The sequence below is a fragment of the Prionailurus viverrinus genome, chromosome A1, assembly GCF_022837055.1.
Source record: "Prionailurus viverrinus isolate Anna chromosome A1, UM_Priviv_1.0, whole genome shotgun sequence".
NCBI classification, from domain to species: Eukaryota; Metazoa; Chordata; class Mammalia; order Carnivora; family Felidae; genus Prionailurus; species Prionailurus viverrinus.
Genome location: NC_062561.1, coordinates 160975764 through 160996555, shown reverse-complemented (window position 1 = coordinate 160996555; position 20792 = coordinate 160975764). Strand labels below are relative to the sequence as shown.

Below are 20792 nucleotides of genomic sequence, written 5' to 3'. Positions count from 1 at the left end.
TATTTTAATGTGTTTTATTTTAGAGATTAGATGGATCAATAAAAGGGGAGCTGAGAAAACAAGCACTAGATCATTTTAATGCTGAAGGATCAGAGGTATGAATGCTTTTAAAACTAAATAATTTTAGTCATAATTTTAGTAAATTATTTTTGTCATTTTTTTTTAAAAAGTCTTATTAGCTAGTTTTACTTTCTAAATGAGGTTTTAAAATCAGTATTTTATGTTAATCTGGAGAATTTTGCCCTTATCAATACTGTTTCAGCATAGAACAGTTAATTTGCTTCTAAATAAATTATCCCATTTTCATTTAAAATTCATTGTAGATTTGGTGTTCATTATTTCCATGTATATTTGTATTTTGGAATCCTGCTGATTGATTTTGCTAGAGGTTTTTGTATTAGTATTTTTAAAACTATCTTTCGGTTTTATTGGTAAAATACTTTTAAATTCAAAAAACCAGTTGTAAAATTCTCTTGCTGATTATTCATATTCACGGTTCAGAAGAATTTAAAGTTGAGCCTATTTATAATTTCTTACAGGATTTCTGCTTTTTGCTTTCCACAAGAGCTGGAGGTCTAGGAATTAATTTAGCCTCTGCTGATACTGTTGTTATATTTGATTCCGATTGGAATCCACAAAATGATCTTCAGGCACAGGCTAGAGCTCATCGAATTGGGCAGAAGAAACAGGTATTTTTTATTTTGTTTATTTTGCTTTTAGAATCTTTTTTTATGATTAGTGTTTGGAAGTGATTTTGGTTTATTCTTCTGGAAACCTCATTGGAACACAGTCATGTATGTTGCTCTTTAACATGTAAAATACTAAGGAACTCAGATTTACCAAAATCACCTGTAAGGTTTGACAGAATTGAGGTAACTATGCCAAAATAGGATCATGCCCTCTCTTTTAGTCAGTGTTTACAACTGTAGAATACAGTGTTTTTCATTCAATACATAAACCTTAAAATGTATTTACTTAATTTTAACTATTGAAAGAGATTTTGCTTAGTATATTACTACCTTTTTGTTAGCCTATATTTTATCCATTTGCCTATAAAATTCTTTATGCAAACAAGCCATTCTAAATTTGTAGTTTTTGTATTGCTCTCAGTAATAGGCCTTGAGAAAAACCATCTGTCATCATTCTGATGTGTTTGTTGTATTTTAATTGATTTACCACCATCTAGGGCAGTGCTTCTCAAACTTCTTTAATGCAGAAGATATGAACGAGTAGCACAGAAGGACTTTACACATTTATATTACCCTTTAAAAATTTCATATTTTCTATTTAAAAATGTATCCATCATTTTAAACTAAAAAAGTATTTTACCCAAATAATTCTCATAAAACTATTTCATTGGGAATATAGTACACTTCTTTCTGTAATGTTTTAATACTCTGGAACAATGTTGTGCACCCTTAAGTGAAATCTTGTATTTAGAGTAGTAGTTCTTAACATCATCGGACCCAGTGACCCCTCTTTACAACAACTCTTTTTAGCAGCCCCTCTTCCTTGAATTGGATACATTAATTTGGAAGGTAATTTTAATGCCCTAACACCAATTTAGGTTTAAAAAAAAAAACAGAGTTCTTTTTAAATGTATATATCTATATATTTTTTACACTTTTATTAATTTTTTATTTATTTAATTTATTTTTAAAATTTACATCCAAGTTAGTTAGCTTACAGTGCAACAATGATTTCAGGAGCAGATTCCTTACTACCCGTTACCCTTTTAGCCTACCCCCCCCCCCCCCACCCCTGCGGTAACCCTCTGTTTGTTCTCCGTATTTAAGAGTCTCTTATGTTTTGTACCCCTCCCTATTGTTATATATTTTTGCTTCCCTTCCCTTTGTTCATCTGTTTTGTATCTTAAAGTCCTCAGATGAAGTCATATATTTGTCTTTGACTAATTTTGCTTAGCATAATACCCTCTGGTTCCATCCATGTAGTTACAAATGGCAAGATTTCATTCTTTTTGATTGCCGAGTAACACTCCATTGTGTATATATACCACATCTTCTTTATCCATTCATCCATCAGTGGACATTTGGGCTCTTGCCCTACTTTGGCTGCTGTTGATAGTGCTGCTATAAACATTGGGGTGCATGTGCCTCTTCAAAACAGCATACCTGTATCCCTTGGATAAATACCTAGTAGTGCAATTGGTGGGTCATGGTAGTTCTATTTTTAATTTTTTGAGGAACCTCCATATTGTTGTCCAGAGTGGCTGCACCAGTTTACATTCCCGCCAGCAGTGCAAAAGAGATCCTCTCTCTCCGCATCCTCGCCAGCATCTATTGTTGCCTGAGTTGTTAATGTTAGCCATTCTGACAGGTGTGAGATGGTATCTCATTGTGGTTTTGATTTGTATTTCCCTGATGACGAGTGATGTGGAGCATTTTTTCATGTGTCATTTGGCCATCTGGATGTTTTCTTTGAAGAAGTGTCTGTTCATGTCATTTGAAGAAGTGTCTGTTCATGTTCATTCTTCACTGGATTATTTGTTTTTTGGGTGTTGAGTTTGATAAGTTCTTTATATAGATTTTGGATACCAACCCTTTATCTGGTATGTCGTTTGCAAATATCTTTTCCCTATTCCATTGGTTGCCTTTTAGTTTTGCTGATTGTTTCCTTTGCTGTGCAGAGCTTCTTATTTTGATGAGGTTCCAGTAGTTCATTTTTACTTTTGTTTCCCTTGCCTCTGGAGACGTGTTGAGTAAGAAGTTGCTGCGGCCAAGGTCAAAGGTTTTTGCCTACTTTCTCCTCGAGGATATTCATGACTCCCTATCTTACATTTAGGTCTTTCATCCATTTTGAGTTTATTTTTGTGTGTGGTGTAGGAAAGTGGTCCAGGTTCATTTTTCTGCATTTCGCTGTCCAGTTTTCCAGTGCCACTTGTGAAGAGACTGTCTTTATTCCATTGGGTATTCTTTCTGCTTTGTCAAAGATTAGTTGGCCATACGTTTGTAGATCCATTTCTGGGTTCTCTATTCTGTCCTTTGATTGGAGTGTCTGTTTTTGTTACAGTACTGTACTGTCTTGATGATAACAGCTTTGTAATACAGCTTGAAGTCCAGGATTGTGATGCCTCCTGCTTTGGTTTTCTTTTTCAAGATTGCTTTGGCTATTCAGGGTCTTTTCTGGTTGCATACAAATTTTAGGATTGTTTTCTACCTCTGTGAAGAATGCTGGTGTTATTTTGATAGTGGTTGCATTGAATATGTAGATTGCCTTGGGTAGTATTGACATTTTAACAATATTTGTTCTTCCTACCCAGGAGCATGGAATATTTCTCCAGTTTTTTGTGTCTTCTTCAATTTCTTTCATAAGCTTTCTATAGTTTTCAGTATATATATGTTTCACCTCTGGTTCGGTTTATTCCTAGGTATTTTATGGGTTTTGTTGGAATTGTAAATGGGATTAATTCCTTGATTTCTCTTTCTGGTGTTTCATTATTGGTGTATGGGAATGCAACCGATTTCTGTGCATTGATTTTTACATCCTTCAGCTCCCCTGAATTCATGGATCAGTTCTAGCAGTTTTTTTGGTGGAATCTTTTGAGGTTTCCATATAGAGTGTCATGTCATCTGCCAAGAGTGAAAGTTTGACCTCCTCCTGGCTGATTTGGATGCCTTTTATTTCTTTGTGTTGTCTGATTGCTGAGGCTAAGACTTCCAATACTATGCTGAATAACAGTGGTGAGAGTGGACATCCCTGTCTTGTTCTTGACCTTAGGGGGAAAGCTCTCAGTTTTTCCCTCTTGAGGATGATATTAGTGTTGGGTCTTTCATATATGCCTTTTATGATTTTGAGATAGGATCCTTCTATTGCTACTCTCTTGAGGGTTTTTATCAAGAAAGAATGTTGTATTTTGTCAAATGCTTTCTCTCCATCTGTTGAGAGGATCATGTGGTTCTTGTTCTTTCTTCTATTGATGTGATGAATCACATTGATTGTTCTGTGGATATTGAACCCGCCCTGCATCCCAGGTATAAATCCCACTTGATTGTGGTGAATAATTTTTTAAATGTACTGTTAGATCCAGTTGGCCAATTTCTTGTGGAGGATTTTTGCATCCATGTTCATCAGGGAAATTGGTCTATATTTCTCCTTCTTAGTGGGGTCTTTGTGTGGTTTTAGAATCAGGGTAATGCTGGCTTCATAGAAAGATCTTGGAAGTTTTCCTTCCATTTCTATTTTTTGGAACAGCTTCAAGAGAGTAGGTGTTAACTCTTCCTTAAATGTTTGGTAGAATTCCCCTGGGAAGCCATCTGGCCCTGGACTCTTGTTTTTTGGGGGGAGTTTTTTGATTACTAATTGGATTTGGGTCTGTTCTATTTCTTCCCGTTTCAGTTTTGGTAGTTATGTTTCTAGGAATTTGTCCATTTCATCCAGATTGTCCATTTTATTGGCGTATAATTGCTCATAATATTCTCTTATTGTTTGTATTTCTGCTGTGTTGGTTGTGATCTCTCTTTCCATTCTTGATTTTATTTATTTGGGTCCTTTCCTTTTTCTTTGTGATCATACTGGCTAGGGGTTTATCAATTTCGTTAATTCTTTCAAAGAACCAGCTTCTGGTTTCATTGGATCTGTTCTAATGTGTTTGTTTGTTTGTTTTTTGGTTTCGATAGCATTGATTTCTGCTCTAATCTTCATTATTTCCCGTCTTCTGCTGGTTTTGGGTTTTATTGGCTGTTCTTTTTCCAGCTCTTTAAGGTGTAAGATTAGGTTGTGTATCTGAGACCTTTCTTCCTTCTTTAGGAAGGCCTGGATTCTACATACTAATAATTTATTTACACGTTATAAAGAGAGGGAAACTTGAAGTAGGAATAACATGCCAATATAAATTACAGATTGTCATAGAGGAGATGGTGAGAAAATAAGATAATTTCACAGGTGAGCTGGGCCTAATGTAGATGTGAATACTCAGACCTCTTTTATGAATGAGATGGGGAATAGTGATTAATTGCACTAAATAGCAGATACCTCCTATATCGAAATCCTCGACCATGGCTGAACTCGCATTCCGTTTATACTTCTCAAACAACCACTTAAAGACTATTTAAAGGCCACCATATTTTCTAATAGGTGATAGAAAATAGAGGGTATTAGAAGAACCAGTTAGGCAAGATACTGTAGAAAGTTGTGTGGTAGACCTCTGGGAAGAATATCTGATAAGATGGCAAAATAATGGTGACATGTATTTCTAACCATTATGTTACAAAACTGCATAAAAACAAATGTGATATAAATATGAATGTTTTAAAATATGATTTAATACATTAATTATTGTACATTTGTTTAATACATTATTTAATAACATTTAAAATATAAATGAATATATAAATACATTTTTGTTAATGATTTTGAGATGTTTTTAATTATTTCTTTATTGATGCACTATGGTAAGATTCCTGTGCTTTTGTACCTGCTCTTTTTTGTTTTTATGTAAATTCCAATTAACATACATTGTACTATTAGTTTCAGGTGTATAATATAGTGTGATTCACCACTTCCATACAGCACCCAGTGCTGATCACAAGTGCCCTGCTTAGTACCCATCACCTATTTAACCCATCTCCCCACCCCTTTCCCCTCTGGTAATCATGACTTTATGCTCTGTAGTTAAGAGTCTGTTTGTTTGTTTGTTTCTCTCTTTTTTTTCTCAATGATCATTTGTTTTGTTTTTTAAATTCCACATATGAGTGAAATCATATGCATGTACCTGCTCTTTTTTTACTAGTATTTGGTTCTAAATCTGACACAGGTGTTTCATATTTCTTGTTAAGTATTTCCATGCAAGAACTACAAAATGAGTATAGATGAGCAATACAGGTGAGCTTTATTTGTGACACCAATACTATACACATTTGGAGATGATAACTTTGGCAGAGATCCAAATAAAACAGTATCTAGTTATCTGCTGATTCATGCAATAGTTGCAGTGCTGAAAAAAACTATAATGTTCATTTAAACTCTTATTTACATTAAAATAGAGGGTGAATTGAGACTCAAGATAATTTTAAAAGTTTTGAAAAATCATTTGAAAGAAAAGACTCAGGATAGTTTTTCTTTGTGTCTGAAGGTACAGTTTAGTGCAGAGGGTCTAGTGTCCCAGGTCACTGTGCTCTTAAGTACTCAGAAGCCCACCTAATCATTGCAAAAGCTACAATGTTCCTATAAATTTTGAAAATATCCCTTTGGGTGCTATTTGATGTAGAACTGCTAACCTTGAGAAATAGGGCAAATTACTGCACATCAATTTTTGTGTATTTTGGAAGTCTTCGTTTTATGGCAGGATTTCATCATTAACCTGGGGTATGGTTCATAGAATTTTGAACTATGTGGAATATTGAAACATTAATTAGAATTAAGGAAACAGGTAGAAATTGTTATAAATTTACCACTTTTTTTCCTTCTCAGCTAAAAGATAAAAATTACTGTTATCCCTTTAAAAAAATAAAAAGCAAATAAAATCTGTTCAAAATGCAAGAAGTACACAACCATAAAATACTTTTTAAATTGAAGAAATTTAGCTTTTTTTTTTTTTTTTTTTCAACGTTCATTTATTTTTGGGACAGCAAGAGACAGAGCATGAACGGGGGAGGGGCAGAGAGAGAGGGAGACACAGAATCGGAAACAGGCTCCAGGCTCTGAGCCATCAGCCCAGAGCCTGACGCGGGGCTCGAACTCCCGGACCGCGAGATCGTGACCTGGCTGAAGTCGGACGCTTAACCGACTGCGCCACCCAGGCGCCCCAAGAAATTTAGCTTTTATATATATTGTTATATATTTTTTAATTTTTATTTTGACTAGTGAAAATTTCACATAGTATGAGCTTCACTTTGTGTACAGTATTTGGGTATTTCGCATTAGCAAAACAAATACTTTTTGCTACATTGTATTTTCATTGTGTGTATCTTTACAGGTGAATATTTATCGTCTAGTTACTAAGGGATCAGTTGAAGAGGATATTCTTGAAAGGGCCAAAAAGAAGATGGTTTTAGATCATCTTGTGATTCAGAGAATGGACACAACTGGGAAGACAGTACTACATACAGGTTCTGCCCCGTCAAGGTAGTTACCTTAATATATTTTTAAAAAGTCATTTTATAATCGTACTGTACTCATTTTCCTGAAATATTACATGCTATAAGCAGATCTTTGAAGTACTATGTTTAGGGGCGCCTGGGTGGCGCAGTCGGTTAAGCGTCCGACTTCAGCCAGGTCACGATCTCGCGGTCCATGAGTTCGAGCCCCGCGTCAGGCTCTGGGCTGATGGCTCAGAGCCTGGAGCCTACTTCCGATTCTGTGTCTCCCTTTCTCTCTGCCCCTCCCCCGTTCATGCTCTGTCTCTCTCTGTCCCAAAAATAAATAAATGTTGAAAAAAAAATTAAAAAAAAAAGAAGTACTATGTTTAGTATTGTGATTTTTTAAAGCATTGGAGTAATTTCTAGTCAAAGGCACACATTCATTACTGGTTTTTATCACTCAAATTTTGTTAAGTCTTGGGAGAAATTCCTTTAATTTCCAGGTTTCAAGTACTTTACTTTTAAAATAAGTAAACTAAAAATATTTCACCTAACTCTGTCGTATAACTTCCATAGAGTTGACTGTGTCAATAATTAATAAAAGTGCAACATAAATGTTAAATTGTTAACTGTTAGTAGTATTAAGCTTTTTTGTTTTTCTTGGTTTTAGTTCTACTCCTTTCAATAAAGAAGAATTATCAGCTATCTTAAAGTTTGGTGCTGAGGAACTTTTTAAGGAACCTGAAGGAGAAGAACAAGAACCCCAGGTTAAAAAAACATATATATATATATATGACATTTCTTTAAACTATAAGCATAAGGTGTATTTACTTTAAAATATATTAAAGTATACTTAATAAAGATTTCTTTCTAATTACAGGAAATGGATATAGATGAAATCTTGAAGAGGGCTGAAACTCATGAAAATGAACCAGGCCCTTTAACTGTAGGAGATGAATTGCTTTCCCAGTTCAAGGTAGATTTTCTTTCTTTTTTATTTTTCTTTGTAATTATTTCAGTTGATAGTGATTATTTTTTTGTCATTATGTGTTTTCTTAAAACCTCTTTAAGCACAATCAGCAAGATCATTTCTTAATATTTTTGTTTTAAAATTTGGTATGGTGTATGAAAACTTTTCTCCCTTATACTGACAAAGCAGTAGCAGCTTAATGTGGAAAGGACCAAATTGTATATGAATAGATACATTTAGTGGAATGAGGAGGGCAGTTATTTCCTAATTAGCATGTAAAAAAATGCTTGGCAAATAGCATGTCTTCAAATATTTGGGCAAATGAGGGAACGTGGTATCTCTAAATTTAGATTTCTGTGACCAAAGGCTTTTAGCTACTGTTTGTTGGAGTAGTTCTGCAGTTTTTGACATTAGATTAAATTAAGCATTATCACAACTAAGAAAACCCAAGTTAATCAGTCCAAGTAAGCAACGAGCTCCTGTTAATACTTATAAATACTCCTGGTAGTTCCTCTATAGCCATTTTCAACAAATTGAAGTTTTTCAAATGGGGAGGGTTTTTTTTGTTTTTTTGTTTGTTTGTTTTAATTTCTTTTGTGTGTGTGTGTTTATTTTTGAGAGAGAGAGCAGCAAGCAGGGCAGGGTCAGAGAGAGAGAGAGGCAGAATCCGAAGCAGGCTCCAGGCTCTGAGCTGTCAGCACAGACCCTGATGTGAGGCTTGATCCCATGGACCATGAGATCATGACCTGAGCCAAAGTCAGACGCTTAACCGACTAAACCACACAGGCGCCCCCACAAACTGGAGGTTTTAAGGAGCAGTCCAGTTTGTGTCATTTGTTCATTCACCAGTTATTTATTGAGCACCTGTAGTGTGCCATGCACCAGGGACATAGCAATGAATAAAAACTTTTTTAATTTTAGTGAATCACTCTGGCTGCAGTGTGGAGGATATACTATAATGGAACAAGAATTAAAAGCAAGGTGATAAGTTAGAAGACTATTCTTTAATCTTGAGAAGTAAACGTTTCTGGAACCAGTACTCATTCTGGTGTGATGAACTCTACATTGAGTTATACTATTTGGTTTTAATTTGACTAACTGGCAGTCTGAAAAAAATGTCACTGATAAGCTAACCAAAGTAAATACAGATTATTTTTACACGTGAGTTGATATACTGCTCGCTTTAGGATTTTCATCACACTTAAATAATAGACATGAGAAATGAACACTATTTGTGCAGTGTTATTCCTTACACAGGGTGAGCATAGGTTCTTTCATCTAGCTTCTGTAAGTTTTAATGTTCCACTATTGGCAGTTAGCTTTAATGAGTGCTTTCTGTGTACCAGTCTTCATAGTTCCTTAAATGTATTCTCTCATTTAATCTTCACAGAGTTAGTGAGCTCTTTTTATCCTTTTTTTTAAGAGATGAAGAAACTAGGAACCTAAGTAAGTTTATGGACTCAGAGCTCTTTTGTGTTTTGTTAGCTCTTTGTACTATTTATTATGATCCTAAAAATAAGAATATTGTATTGTCTACAGCACTTTGTAATTAATGCATTGGTGTGGTATTTTCTGCAGAAGATGATTAGCATGTTACTATACATTATTTTGTTATTGTTCTGTTAACTAATTTTGTTGAGCAGCAGGACAAAAGAGAATCATTCATGGAAGAGATTTCTTACAAGTCTTTTGGTTTGATCTACTTCGACCTAATAAAGAAATCATAAGTAATAAAGAACTAATAAAGAACTTAGTTTAGCAGGCAATTTTGGTTCAGTCCATAGTCATATTCATTATCCTGAGGATATTTAAGTTTTATTGTCTTGTTCTGGCATGTCACTTCCTCTTCTCTGAAACGTAAAATGTAATTTAAGGATGAGTTCTTCTTTAATTCTTACTATTTCTTAAAATTCTGGAATTTAAGGTTGCCAACTTTTCAAATATGGATGAGGATGACATTGAGTTGGAACCAGAAAGAAATTCAAAGAATTGGGAGGAAATAATTCCTGAAGATCAACGAAGACGATTAGAAGAGGAAGAAAGACAAAAGGAACTTGAAGAAATTTATATGCTCCCAAGAATGAGAAACTGTGCAAAACAGGTGACATTTTAATCTAAAATATATGTCTGTTGATGTAAGAGTAGTCATACCTGGGCTGATCTGGTTTTGTTAATAAGGCATACTGGTCCATCCTTTTCTTCTTTTGTAAGTGTTTTCATATGATTTGATCATTTTTGCCTTATAAAATGAGTTGGAAGGTATTCTCTCCTCTTCTGGTTTTGAGAAGAGTTTGTATAGAATTGGTATTCTTCACTAAATGTTTGGCACTATTTGTCAGGGAAACTATCTAGGCTTGGAGTTTTCTTTGTTAAAATTTTTAACTCTTAATTCCTTTTATAAACAACTATGCAGAATATTTCTTGAGTGAGTGAGTTTGGTAGTTTCTTTCAAAGAAATTGTCCATTTTATCTAACAATTGAATTGTCTAACAACAATTGAATCAAGACCTCCCTTTTCTAGTATTACTAGCATTTAATGCTATAATTTTCCCATTCTTAACTACCTTTTCTGAATCTTGTAAATTTTTGATACCTGTTATATTTTCATTTTCATTCATTTCAGAATATTTTCTAATTTGCTGTATAACTTCCTCTTTGGTGTTGTTTTTGTTGGTTTGTTTTGTGCTTTTTTGTTGTTATGAAGGGTGTTGTTTAATTTCCAAGTACTTGGGAGGTATTCTCAGTATCTTTGTTAATGGATTCTGTCATTGTCATAGAACATACCTTGATTTGATTTGTGTGTTTTGAATTTTTAAATATTTACTGTTTATGACCCAAGTGAAGACTGTAGATTTTTGAATAATGGTAAAAGTGCTTCGCTAGGCTGTATCAGATCCTACAGGAAAAGGAAAAAGGTTTAATACTAAATTTTTTTCTTTGCGTTAACTTTTGTTTTTTTGGATATTGTGTAACAAGATTATTATTGTTGATTACGGAATCTTTTGGTGCCTCCTTAAATTTTGAGTCTTAGGCATGGAGGGAATTGCCTAGTCATTATTCTGCTATCTTTCCCCCGGGGATAGAGTTTTTTTTTTCTTTTTTTCTTTTCCTTTTCCTTTTCCTTTTCCTTTTCCTTTTCCTTTTCCTTTTCCTTTTCCTTTTCTTTTTCTTTTTCTTTTCCTAAAACTGTATTACTTCTTCTGTGCCCTCAGTGCAGTAGATGACTGCTCCCTTTCTCCAGGCCATCTTCAGGAAGGAAAGTTTTTTTCTGATCTTCTGTGCTCTGATTCCAGTCTTTCTTCTGAGCACCTGTTGGGAGTTTTGTGGAGGAGTGCCTGAGAGGGAGTACAGGTTCTGTTCTGTACAAAGCTTGAACAGCCGTCCAGTTTGGGTGGGTGGGAATCTTTTCTGTCATTCTTTTCAAATGGATGATACAAATGGAGATAAAAGGTGGAAAATTAAAAAACAAACAAACAAGCAAACAAACAAACAAAACCATGTCTTCGGTTTCCAGGAATCCTGTGCTGTCATGGTCACCCAAATGCGGCCTTTAGCCAATTTTAGCTAACTTCCCTTTACCTGCTTATATATTATTTGGTGTCTACGACTCATGCTTTTCACAGGAAAGCCAGTGTTCAAGTATCATCTACTATATTTCCGTATGTTTTAGACTATTAGATTCTCTTGTGGTTTTGATGCGTATAAAAGAAGTTAGGCTTTGGAGATGAGGTTTATTGTTAGGATGGGAGCATCCTATCAACTTTCTACATCCCAGGCAGAAATGGAGCCAAATAATGTGTGTTTGGTTTGAAAGTGCCCATATACAGTTTGTTATTAGTGATTATTTCTGCCAACCCCAAAATGATCTCCTTTTATAGTACATGGGAAGCATAGCATTATATTACATCTTGTCAAAGTATGAAAGGAGGGTAGAATGAGTGAGAACTGTATACCAAGCTTGACTTTGAATTAGCTTCAACATATTAGGGGTTCAGAATATGCACTGTGACTGTGGAAAGACTCCAAAGACTTATAGAAAGTATGTTTTGATGTTTCTGTTAAATAATAGATGTTATAAATAAATAGTTACTTTAATTCTCATTTGAAAAAATTAGCAGTGAGGTTCTATAATTCTGTATTTATGTTATTTGATTAATTGCTTGTTGATAATTTTTCTCATATTTTTACCGAAGGACAATCTTGTATTTTCCTGCTGATTTATGAGAATGTTTTAAAAAAATATTAGGGCTGTTACTAACTCTTTGCCACTAACCTGCCATGTTTTTCTCTGTTTTGTTTGCTTTTTAATATTATTTATAGGAAATTTTTGATATACAGACCACATTTGAATTTGTTCTGTTGATCTTTTGTAGTGTTTTCTTTGCTCTTACCATAGAAGCCGCCTTTAAGCTTCGGTAAATTTTTGTTTTCCAATTCCAGATTAGTTTTAATGGAAGTGAAGGGAGGCGCAGTAGAAGTAGGAGATATTCTGGATCTGATAGTGACTCGATCTCAGAAAGGAAAAGGCCAAAGAAACGTGGAAGACCACGGACTATCCCCCGGGAGACTATCAAAGGATTTAGTGATGCAGAAATTCGGCGGTAAGATGACATAAGACTATTTTACTTCAACTTGATTTTTTTAGAAGGTGAAATAAAATATACAAATTCCATATTTTCAAAGATTAAGATGAAAGTTTTAGAGGAGGCAAATACATGATTGTGCAGGGATTAGATGGTTCTGGTTTTGGGTGTTCATTATAGCTATGAAAAATAAAGTTTGATTATCTAGTCTCTGCATGTTATTTATTGTTAGTCTATTTAGACTGCTACATTTTTTTGCTTTTACTAATCTGGTTCAGAATAGTGGCCCTATTGAATAATATATATTTTAGTACATTCAATTTGTTTATTAAAATTTCTCACTGCATTTATGATTCCCAGCGTTACTATTTTTATGTGAGAATACTTTAGTTCCATATTTTTCTAGGTTTTTTAACACTGAGATTTGCTTTTTGAAAGTAACAATGTTAAAAGTATTTCTGATATGTCCAGGTAGGAATTGAGGTAAGATAGTCATGTAGGATAAATTGTAGTTCTCTTTCAAAATATGCGTTTCTTTATACACGTTTATTTAAGGGGAACGGGATAACAGCCAACTTTTGTTTATGTCAATTTTTGCTTATGAAATTTGTGAAAAGGTTGCTCATTGCTGTATTTTGGGAGTTTGTTGTTTCTTTCAAGTCATTGTAACTCTTTTCTTTTAAACCATAGACCTGACTGATAAAGTTCTTCCTCCTCCTTTCTGCCAGAAAACTAAATATATTGTTAGATTTTATTAAGAGTACTTTTATGACCACCTGATTTGCTGGACTTTGTGTCTTTAGTTGAAGAACATTTCAGCTTCTACTTTTCCTGGATATTTTCCCTCATCCATCAACCACTTGGGTAGCTTTGTTCTTAAGTAAAATTTTTATTTTCCATTGTTGGTATAATAACCATACATCTGAGTTAAAGGTAGTATTTAGAAAACAGTACTTGGAATTTGAGGAGGTGTACTATGATTGATAATTTGGGAGACACTTCCTGTGGTAGCCTTGAACTTGTCTTGTGAAAATAATAAAGTAATTTCTAAAATAAAATTTAGCTTCTATTGTTTTATTTATATTGGTTTCTGAACATCATCCTGGGTGTTAAAATATGTCTTGTCTTACTTGGTATATCTTAATGTTTTAACATTTTTGTCTTTAGCATAGTTTATTCATTTGTGTTGGTAGTAAACAGTACCTTGAATTAATTTTTGAACTAACAAGTATTTTCTTATTTCTGTATATTTACAAATCTATTTTTTAATGGATAGTGAAGCCCACATTTAAACCAAACAATTATTTTCTGTTAGGTTTATCAAGAGTTACAAGAAGTTTGGTGGCCCTCTGGAAAGGTAAACATGTTTGTCATTCTCATAGAATTACATGTGGGTTACCTGCTGTCAACTTTATTTACTTATGGTAATACTCACTTTAGCTACTTTGTTAAATTTGCTTTAAAAGTCATTTACAGGGGCGCCTGGGTGGCGCAGTCGGTTAAGCGTCCGACTTCAGCCAGGTCACGATCTCGCGGTTCGTGAGTTCGAGCCCCGCGTCAGGCTCTGGGCTGATGGCTCAGAGCCTGGAGCCTGTTTCCGATTCTGTGTCTCCCTCTCTCTCTGCCCCTCCCCCATTCATGCTGTGTCTCTCCCTGTCCCAAAAATAAATAAACGTTGAAAAAAAAATTTAAAAAAAAAAAAAAGTCATTTACAAAGTCTGTAGAAAGCAAATTTCAAGTAGACTTTTAAAAAGATTTTTATATTCTCAATTCCTTCTAGTCTCTAAAATTTTATCTACAAATGAAGTTTTCTTTAAAATACATAGATCTATAAAATACTCAGCATTTTTTTTTTAATACTCAGCGTTTTCATAATTGTACTTTGCATATGCTTTTATCCCTTTTTTTCCATCACAAACATGAAATGCAGATTTATCCTTCCAGAAGGTGAGCTGCTAATTTCAGTCTTTTGACTTAAAGGCCAGTTCTGTTTCCCTACTAGGGAAATTTTCTTAAGTTTCCCTAATTAGAGTTCCTTCTTATACAAGCTATTAAAATTCAGATTATCAGGACAGGTTTTTTTTTTTGTTTTGTTTTGTTTTGTTTTTAAGTTAATGGTTAATCTCAGTAATTGTTGGTGATTTGAATATTCTTTGACCTTTGGTTGTGGCTAACCCACTGTCTGAATATACAGTGGCAAAGACTCAAATTGGCTTAGTTCTATTTTTTCCTCTCTTAACCTCCATTTTAAAAGTATTTGTTTTATTTTGAATATTTAGAGTACTATACTGTATTTATCGAAAAAAATCCAGATAACTGGACCTGCCCAGTTCAAGCCTGTGTTGTTTAAAGTTCATCTGTATTACAGTGCTTAACTGCTTTTGAATTTAATATTTGGTTATTAAAAGCTTTTACAGAATTGTTACATAATCTTCAATTTGAAGCATACCATTCTGTAATTAATTGGTTAACTTTATTATTCTTGAATATATAAATGAATTGTTTCCCTGCCAAATATTTTCACATTTAAATTTTTTTTTTTTTTTTTTAATGTATCTTGTGCCAGTTATCTGAACCAGAATTTGTAGGGCATGGAAAGTGACTTGTAGAGCTTGAGATAAAGTGAAACTTAGTCTCCCTTAAATGGTGCCACTTTATTCTGCATATTTACCTGAGAATTATATTATTTCATTAACAGATTAGATGCAATTGCTCGGGATGCTGAATTAGTTGATAAGTCAGAGACCGACCTCAGACGACTAGGAGAATTGGTACATAACGGTTGCATTAAAGCTCTAAAGGATAATTCTTCAGGAACAGAACGAACAGGTAATATTAAAGTGAGAATGATTTAAAGGGAGGTAAATAGAAGTTTCAAATTATGCTTTTATTGAGTTTGGTATGTATTATATCTTAGCTACCTACTCATCACTCTTGAAAGATGCTTTAAAAAACAAAGCAGGACCATTCCTGGGTAATAGGAAATGGGTAATAGAATTGTATTACTGAAACCAATAGAGTTTGTCTTTCTGTCTGGTATAGTCTAGCTGGTAGGTAGCATTAGGTGTTACTGTATTTTTTGTATATAAATGGCTAGGAAAAGATAGTGTACATGTATAATATGGTTTTTGGACATAATTACTTCATTATGCTTATTTTGTAATTTATCTACCTAAATGAAAATATTTAGATAAGATTTAGTAATAAAATGTACTGGAAAAAATCATGCTAGAACTCTTATTTAGAAGGTGACAGCATTAATAGACTGAAGTATCTTGTGCAATTGGTAAAACAGTTAAGAAATGCTTTCTGTGAAATGCTTTCTGTGAATTCACATCTGCTATAATGTAAGTACTAGTATGTACTGAAAAATCTTGTAGTGAATTTAAAGTTTGCCAACAAGTGCCCCCTCCCAATAATATAAACAGGTAAAATGAATTGATTAGCTAAATAAGTAATGCTTATTAATATACATCATAGTGTATCTTGCTTAGAATTGTATACTTCATACTTTTTTATGTCTTAAAAAAAATTAAGGTGGTAGACTTGGAAAAGTGAAGGGTCCAACATTCCGAATATCAGGAGTACAGGTGAATGCCAAGCTCGTCATCTCCCATGAAGAAGAATTGATACCATTGCATAAATCCATTCCTTCAGATCCAGAAGAAAGAAAACAGTGAGTTATTTACTATACCCATTATAAAATATTTATTGTTACTCAATAATTGGGCTGTGTATGGATGTTCAAAATGTTTTTTTTTTTTTTTTTTAATTTTTTTTTTTTTTCAACGTCTATTTATTTTTGGGACAGAGAGAGACAGAGCATGAACGGGGGAGGGGCAGAGAGAGAGGGAGACACAGAATCGGAAGTAGGCTCCAGGCTCTGAGCCATCAGCCCAGAGCCTGACGCGGGGCTCGAACTCACGGACCGCGAGATCGTGACCTGGCTGAAGTCAGACGCTTAACCGACTGCGCCACCCAGGCGCCCCCAAAATGTTTTTTTATGTCACTGGCTAGCTTGAATGAAATGTTTTTTTTTTTTTTTTCAGTGTTTATTTATTTTTGGGACAGAGAGAGACAGAGCATGAACGGGGGAGGGGCAGAGAGAGAGGGAGACACAGAATCGGAAACAGGCTCCAGGCTCCGAGCCATCAGCCCAGAGCCCGACGCGGGGCTCGAACTCACGGACCGCGAGATCGTGACCTGGCTGAAGTTGGACGCTTAACCGACTGCGCCACCCAGGCGCCCCTTGAATGAAATGTTTTTAAAGATAAAATAAAGCATAGTATTTTGAAGTTCTAATCAAATATGTTTTTCAAAATTTTAATATGGCAGTTATAAACTTGACAGTGGTTATTAACTTTGTTATTAGGTATACTATCCCATGCCATACAAAGGCAGCTCATTTTGATATAGACTGGGGCAAAGAAGATGATTCCAATTTGTTAATTGGTATCTACGAATATGGATATGGAAGCTGGGAAATGATTAAAATGGATCCTGACCTCAGTCTAACACACAAGGTACTTAAAATTTGTTTCTGTTGACCACTGATGTTAGATTTTTTCTTTTAAATTATGTTATAAATTAATTAGACTGATGGGAAACCAAGGCCCTAACGAGCTGTATGACCTTGGCTTCTTGGTTTTCATGAAGGGATTGAATTTAAATGATGTGAGATTTTGCTTTACCTCTAAAATTATATACTTGTTACTAAGGCATGGGTATATTTTTCTTCATAGCATTGAGTTTAAAGTAAACCTCTAATTCCATCATTATCTTATTTTTAGCAAAAAAAATGATTCTGAAATATTTTATGATTTTTTGCTAAAATCAAACAATGTTTAGGGATTTTGGTGATTTGATACTACCCTGGTAGCTAAAATCATTTCTTTGCCTAAACTGGAAAACACTGGAAGCATTGCCTTTTTATCTTATTTAAATTATATTTTTATATTTTACTTTTTCATAGACAGGGGAACCTTTTGATATTGGTGCTGTGTCATTTGTTGCCTGTGAGGCCAAACTTAAAATAGTTTAAAATCCCGCTGTGGATATTTTCTCAAGGTGCATGCTTTGGGTCACCTTAAATAGATGATAACATTGTTCTAGGACTCTTTGTATACTGTACAGTTAAATGTACTGTTAATTGAGAAAGGAAGGATATCTAAGAATACTGTAATGTTTAATAACACTGGATGCTAAATACACTTGTATATTGGAAAAGAAATTTTTAACCTCACACTTTGTATTATTATTTTGAATGTAGGCATTTTTTTTTCATGTATTTATTTAGAACTTATTCGCAGGCAAATTAAATCTTTGCTGTGGGGTAGGTATATAAAAATGTATTTTGCACTCTTAGTTGTTTAATGCCCATAAATTTTAACAGTTGTAACCTGTCAGTAAATTATATGTATTTCTTTCAATGAGTGAGAATTTTTTAGGCAGTAACATTTTCATGTAATTTATTAAGAACAACCTGAAAAAGTTAATTTCTTTCAGATTCTTCCAGATGATCCTGATAAAAAACCACAAGCAAAGCAGTTGCAGACACGTGCAGACTACCTCATCAAATTACTCAGTAAAGATCTTGCAAGAAAAGAAGCTCAGAGACTTTCTGGTGCAGTAAGTTAAAATTTAGTGCTTGAGAGCAATTTACTTTTCAGTAAATGTAGTTTAGTGATAGCCCTAGACATCTGAGTCTAATATGACCTTATAAATGTATTTTTCTATATTTTAGTAGCTTTAATTGTATATGGTGATATTTGCCTTCAGTTGTCTCTGTATTTCTTTTAAAACTGGTAAGTCTTTCAGAAGTAGGATCCTGGGGTGTGTGTGTGTGTGTGTGTGTGTGTGTGTGTGTGTGTGTGTGTGTGTGTGTTTCCTGGTGTTTGGATAGGTGACAGGGGCAACTTGTTTAGAGAGGAGTAATTTTTGAGAGGTCGGGCCTCTATGACTATTTTATTTGGTGTTATTAGAGAGCTAAAGGTACAGCATTAAAGGTCACAGAGCTTATTTATGAGAGGGGTTCAGAAGAGTAGGAAAAATACACTGAAAGAGAGGTCATTAGAAACAGTCTTTACAATTTACATTATAATCACAATGTGATTATATAATTACATTGTGTAAAATAATTTTTATGTAAAATAATTTTAATGCTATCTCTGTTAGGATCAAATTTAGTTGAAGATAATTGTAAATTAGGAAGGTGAAAAACCTCCCATTTTTTTCAACTTCCACTTTGCTTTAATTCTTTTTTAAAGGAATAATTATAGTTAGTATCAGTTACTCGTGATAATATGTACTTGACTCATTAAATTATGTCAGTTTTGTTGACTTTCTAAGATTGGTATAACTTATTACCAATAGACCAAGGATTGGGTAGGAATATGTGTTAACTTTTAAGATTTACTACTTAAGGAATTTTTTAAAATTGAATCTCTGGAGTTGGTTAGAATAAAATAATTATTTTTAGGGAGGTTCAAAGAGGAGAAAAGCAAGAGCTAAGAAGAATAAAGCATTGAAGTCTATAAAAGTGAAAGAAGAAATAAAGAGTGATTCTTCACCCTTGCCCTCAGAGAAGTCTGATGAAGATGATGATAAGGTAAGAATGTGTTTTGGAAGAACAGCCTTTTTATATTAGAAAGGGAACATAACGTGTTTTAGTATACTTGCCATTTAAAAATTGAACTAAGACCTAAAATTTTACATTTAGGTACTGAAGTTCCTTTTGTGTAGTTTATTACATAGTCTCACATGCAGAACAGAATTCTACTTGTCCCATAGAATGTCACTAAGAGGTATAGAGCAAAGGTTCTTCCTTTTCAGAGGTTTGCCATTTAAATGAGGTTCTGTCTCCTTTGATTTTATTTTGAATGGGGCTGGCTTGCTTTAGTTTTTATAGGAAGGTTGAACATTGCATGTATCATTATTAATGGGATTCTGGGTTATTTCTTTCCGAATCCACATACATGCAATCCATAGTCATACAAAGAAAGAAATTAGTCTTTGTCAAGATTTGGTTAGTAATACATTGGCCATACTTGCACTTTTCAGGATGAGATCACTTCTGTGAAACATCCAAATAAAAAAATTAAAACAGAAAGAGACAGTGAAGAAAGACCTGAGCCAGATGTTTTTATAAAGAAGGAATCAGAAGAAAAGAGGGAAGCAAAAGAAAAAGAGAATAAAAGAGAACTTAAAAGGGAGATAAAAGAAAAAGAGGATAAGAAAGATTTAAAGGAAAAAGATTTTAAAGAGAAAAGAGAAAACAAAGTAAAAGAAGCTATACAGAAAGAAAAAGACATAAAGGAAGAAAAGGTATGCAAATCATAATGTAAAACTTAGAAAGTGACAAAATCAACATATTTACATTTTAGGAAAATAAACTGCCTATCAGCCCAAATTAGCCTGAATAAGTTCTTTAAAAATACATGTGGGTATCTAGAAGAGGAGAAAAATAGGTTTGGATCTGTTTTTTTAAATGCCTTATCTGTAGGGTAATGGTACATAGTAATTTATTTTTGGTTTCCCCAAATAAAATTGGGGAAAGATAGAGTATGGAATGTGAACAAGCAATTATAGAATAAAAAGAGACATTAATTGTTTTCTGAAAGTGTTAATCATTTCACCTTTGTTGTTGCTGGATTTTTTCCCCCTCTTTTTCTTTAGTTGAGTGAATCCAAGTCTGATAGCAAGGAAAGATCCAAGAAATCTTCAGTGTCAGATGCTCCAGTTCATATCACAGCAAGTGGTGAACCAGTTCCCATATCTGAAGAATCTGAAGAGCTAGATCAGAAGACATTCAGCATTGTAAGTAGTAGACTTACTGGTTATTAGTAAGAATTCATATAATATTTTATTTTAATTGGCAGTTTTTTTTTAAAATTTTTTTTTTTTTCAACGTTTATTTATTTTTGGACAGAGAGAGACAGAGCATGAGCGGGGGAGGGGCAGAGAGAGAGGGAGACACAGAATCGGAAACAGGCTCCAGGCTCTGAGCCATCAGCCCAGAGCCTGACGCGGGGCTCGAACTCACGGACTGCGAGATCGTGACCTGGCTGAAGTCGGACGCTTAACCGACTGCGCCACCCAGGCGCCCCTTTAATTGGCAGTTTTATCTTTTGGAGCTTTTAATTTAGAAATGTATTTGAATTGGGTAGTATTGCAATTCAGATTGATAAAGGCAATAGATTTAAA

General features: G+C 34.1%; 1 protein-coding gene across 3 annotated transcripts in view; it reads left to right on the top strand.

The window, feature by feature from the left end:
- The window catches only part of CHD1 (chromodomain helicase DNA binding protein 1), a 78926-nt gene that overhangs the window by 44935 nt on the left and 13199 nt on the right, over window positions 1–20792 (top strand). For 2 of the 3 annotated variants that reach the window (XM_047859071.1, XM_047859080.1), the window contains exons 18-31: window positions 24–95; window positions 540–689; window positions 6935–7083; window positions 7708–7804; window positions 7918–8013; window positions 9932–10108; window positions 12448–12608; window positions 13906–13947; window positions 15289–15419; window positions 16128–16266; window positions 16963–17113; window positions 18096–18218; window positions 19069–19197; window positions 20265–20405. In XM_047859071.1, coding sequence (XP_047715027.1) covers window positions 24–95; window positions 540–689; window positions 6935–7083; window positions 7708–7804; window positions 7918–8013; window positions 9932–10108; window positions 12448–12608; window positions 13906–13947; window positions 15289–15419; window positions 16128–16266; window positions 16963–17113; window positions 18096–18218; window positions 19069–19197; window positions 20265–20405 — 1758 coding nt within the window. Of the gene's footprint in view, window positions 1–23; window positions 96–539; window positions 690–6934; window positions 7084–7707; window positions 7805–7917; window positions 8014–9931; window positions 10109–12447; window positions 12609–13905; window positions 13948–15288; window positions 15420–16127; window positions 16267–16962; window positions 17114–18095; window positions 18219–19068; window positions 19198–19649; window positions 19914–20264; window positions 20406–20792 lie in introns of all 3 variants that reach the window. The other variant, XM_047859063.1, reaches the window with a different exon arrangement.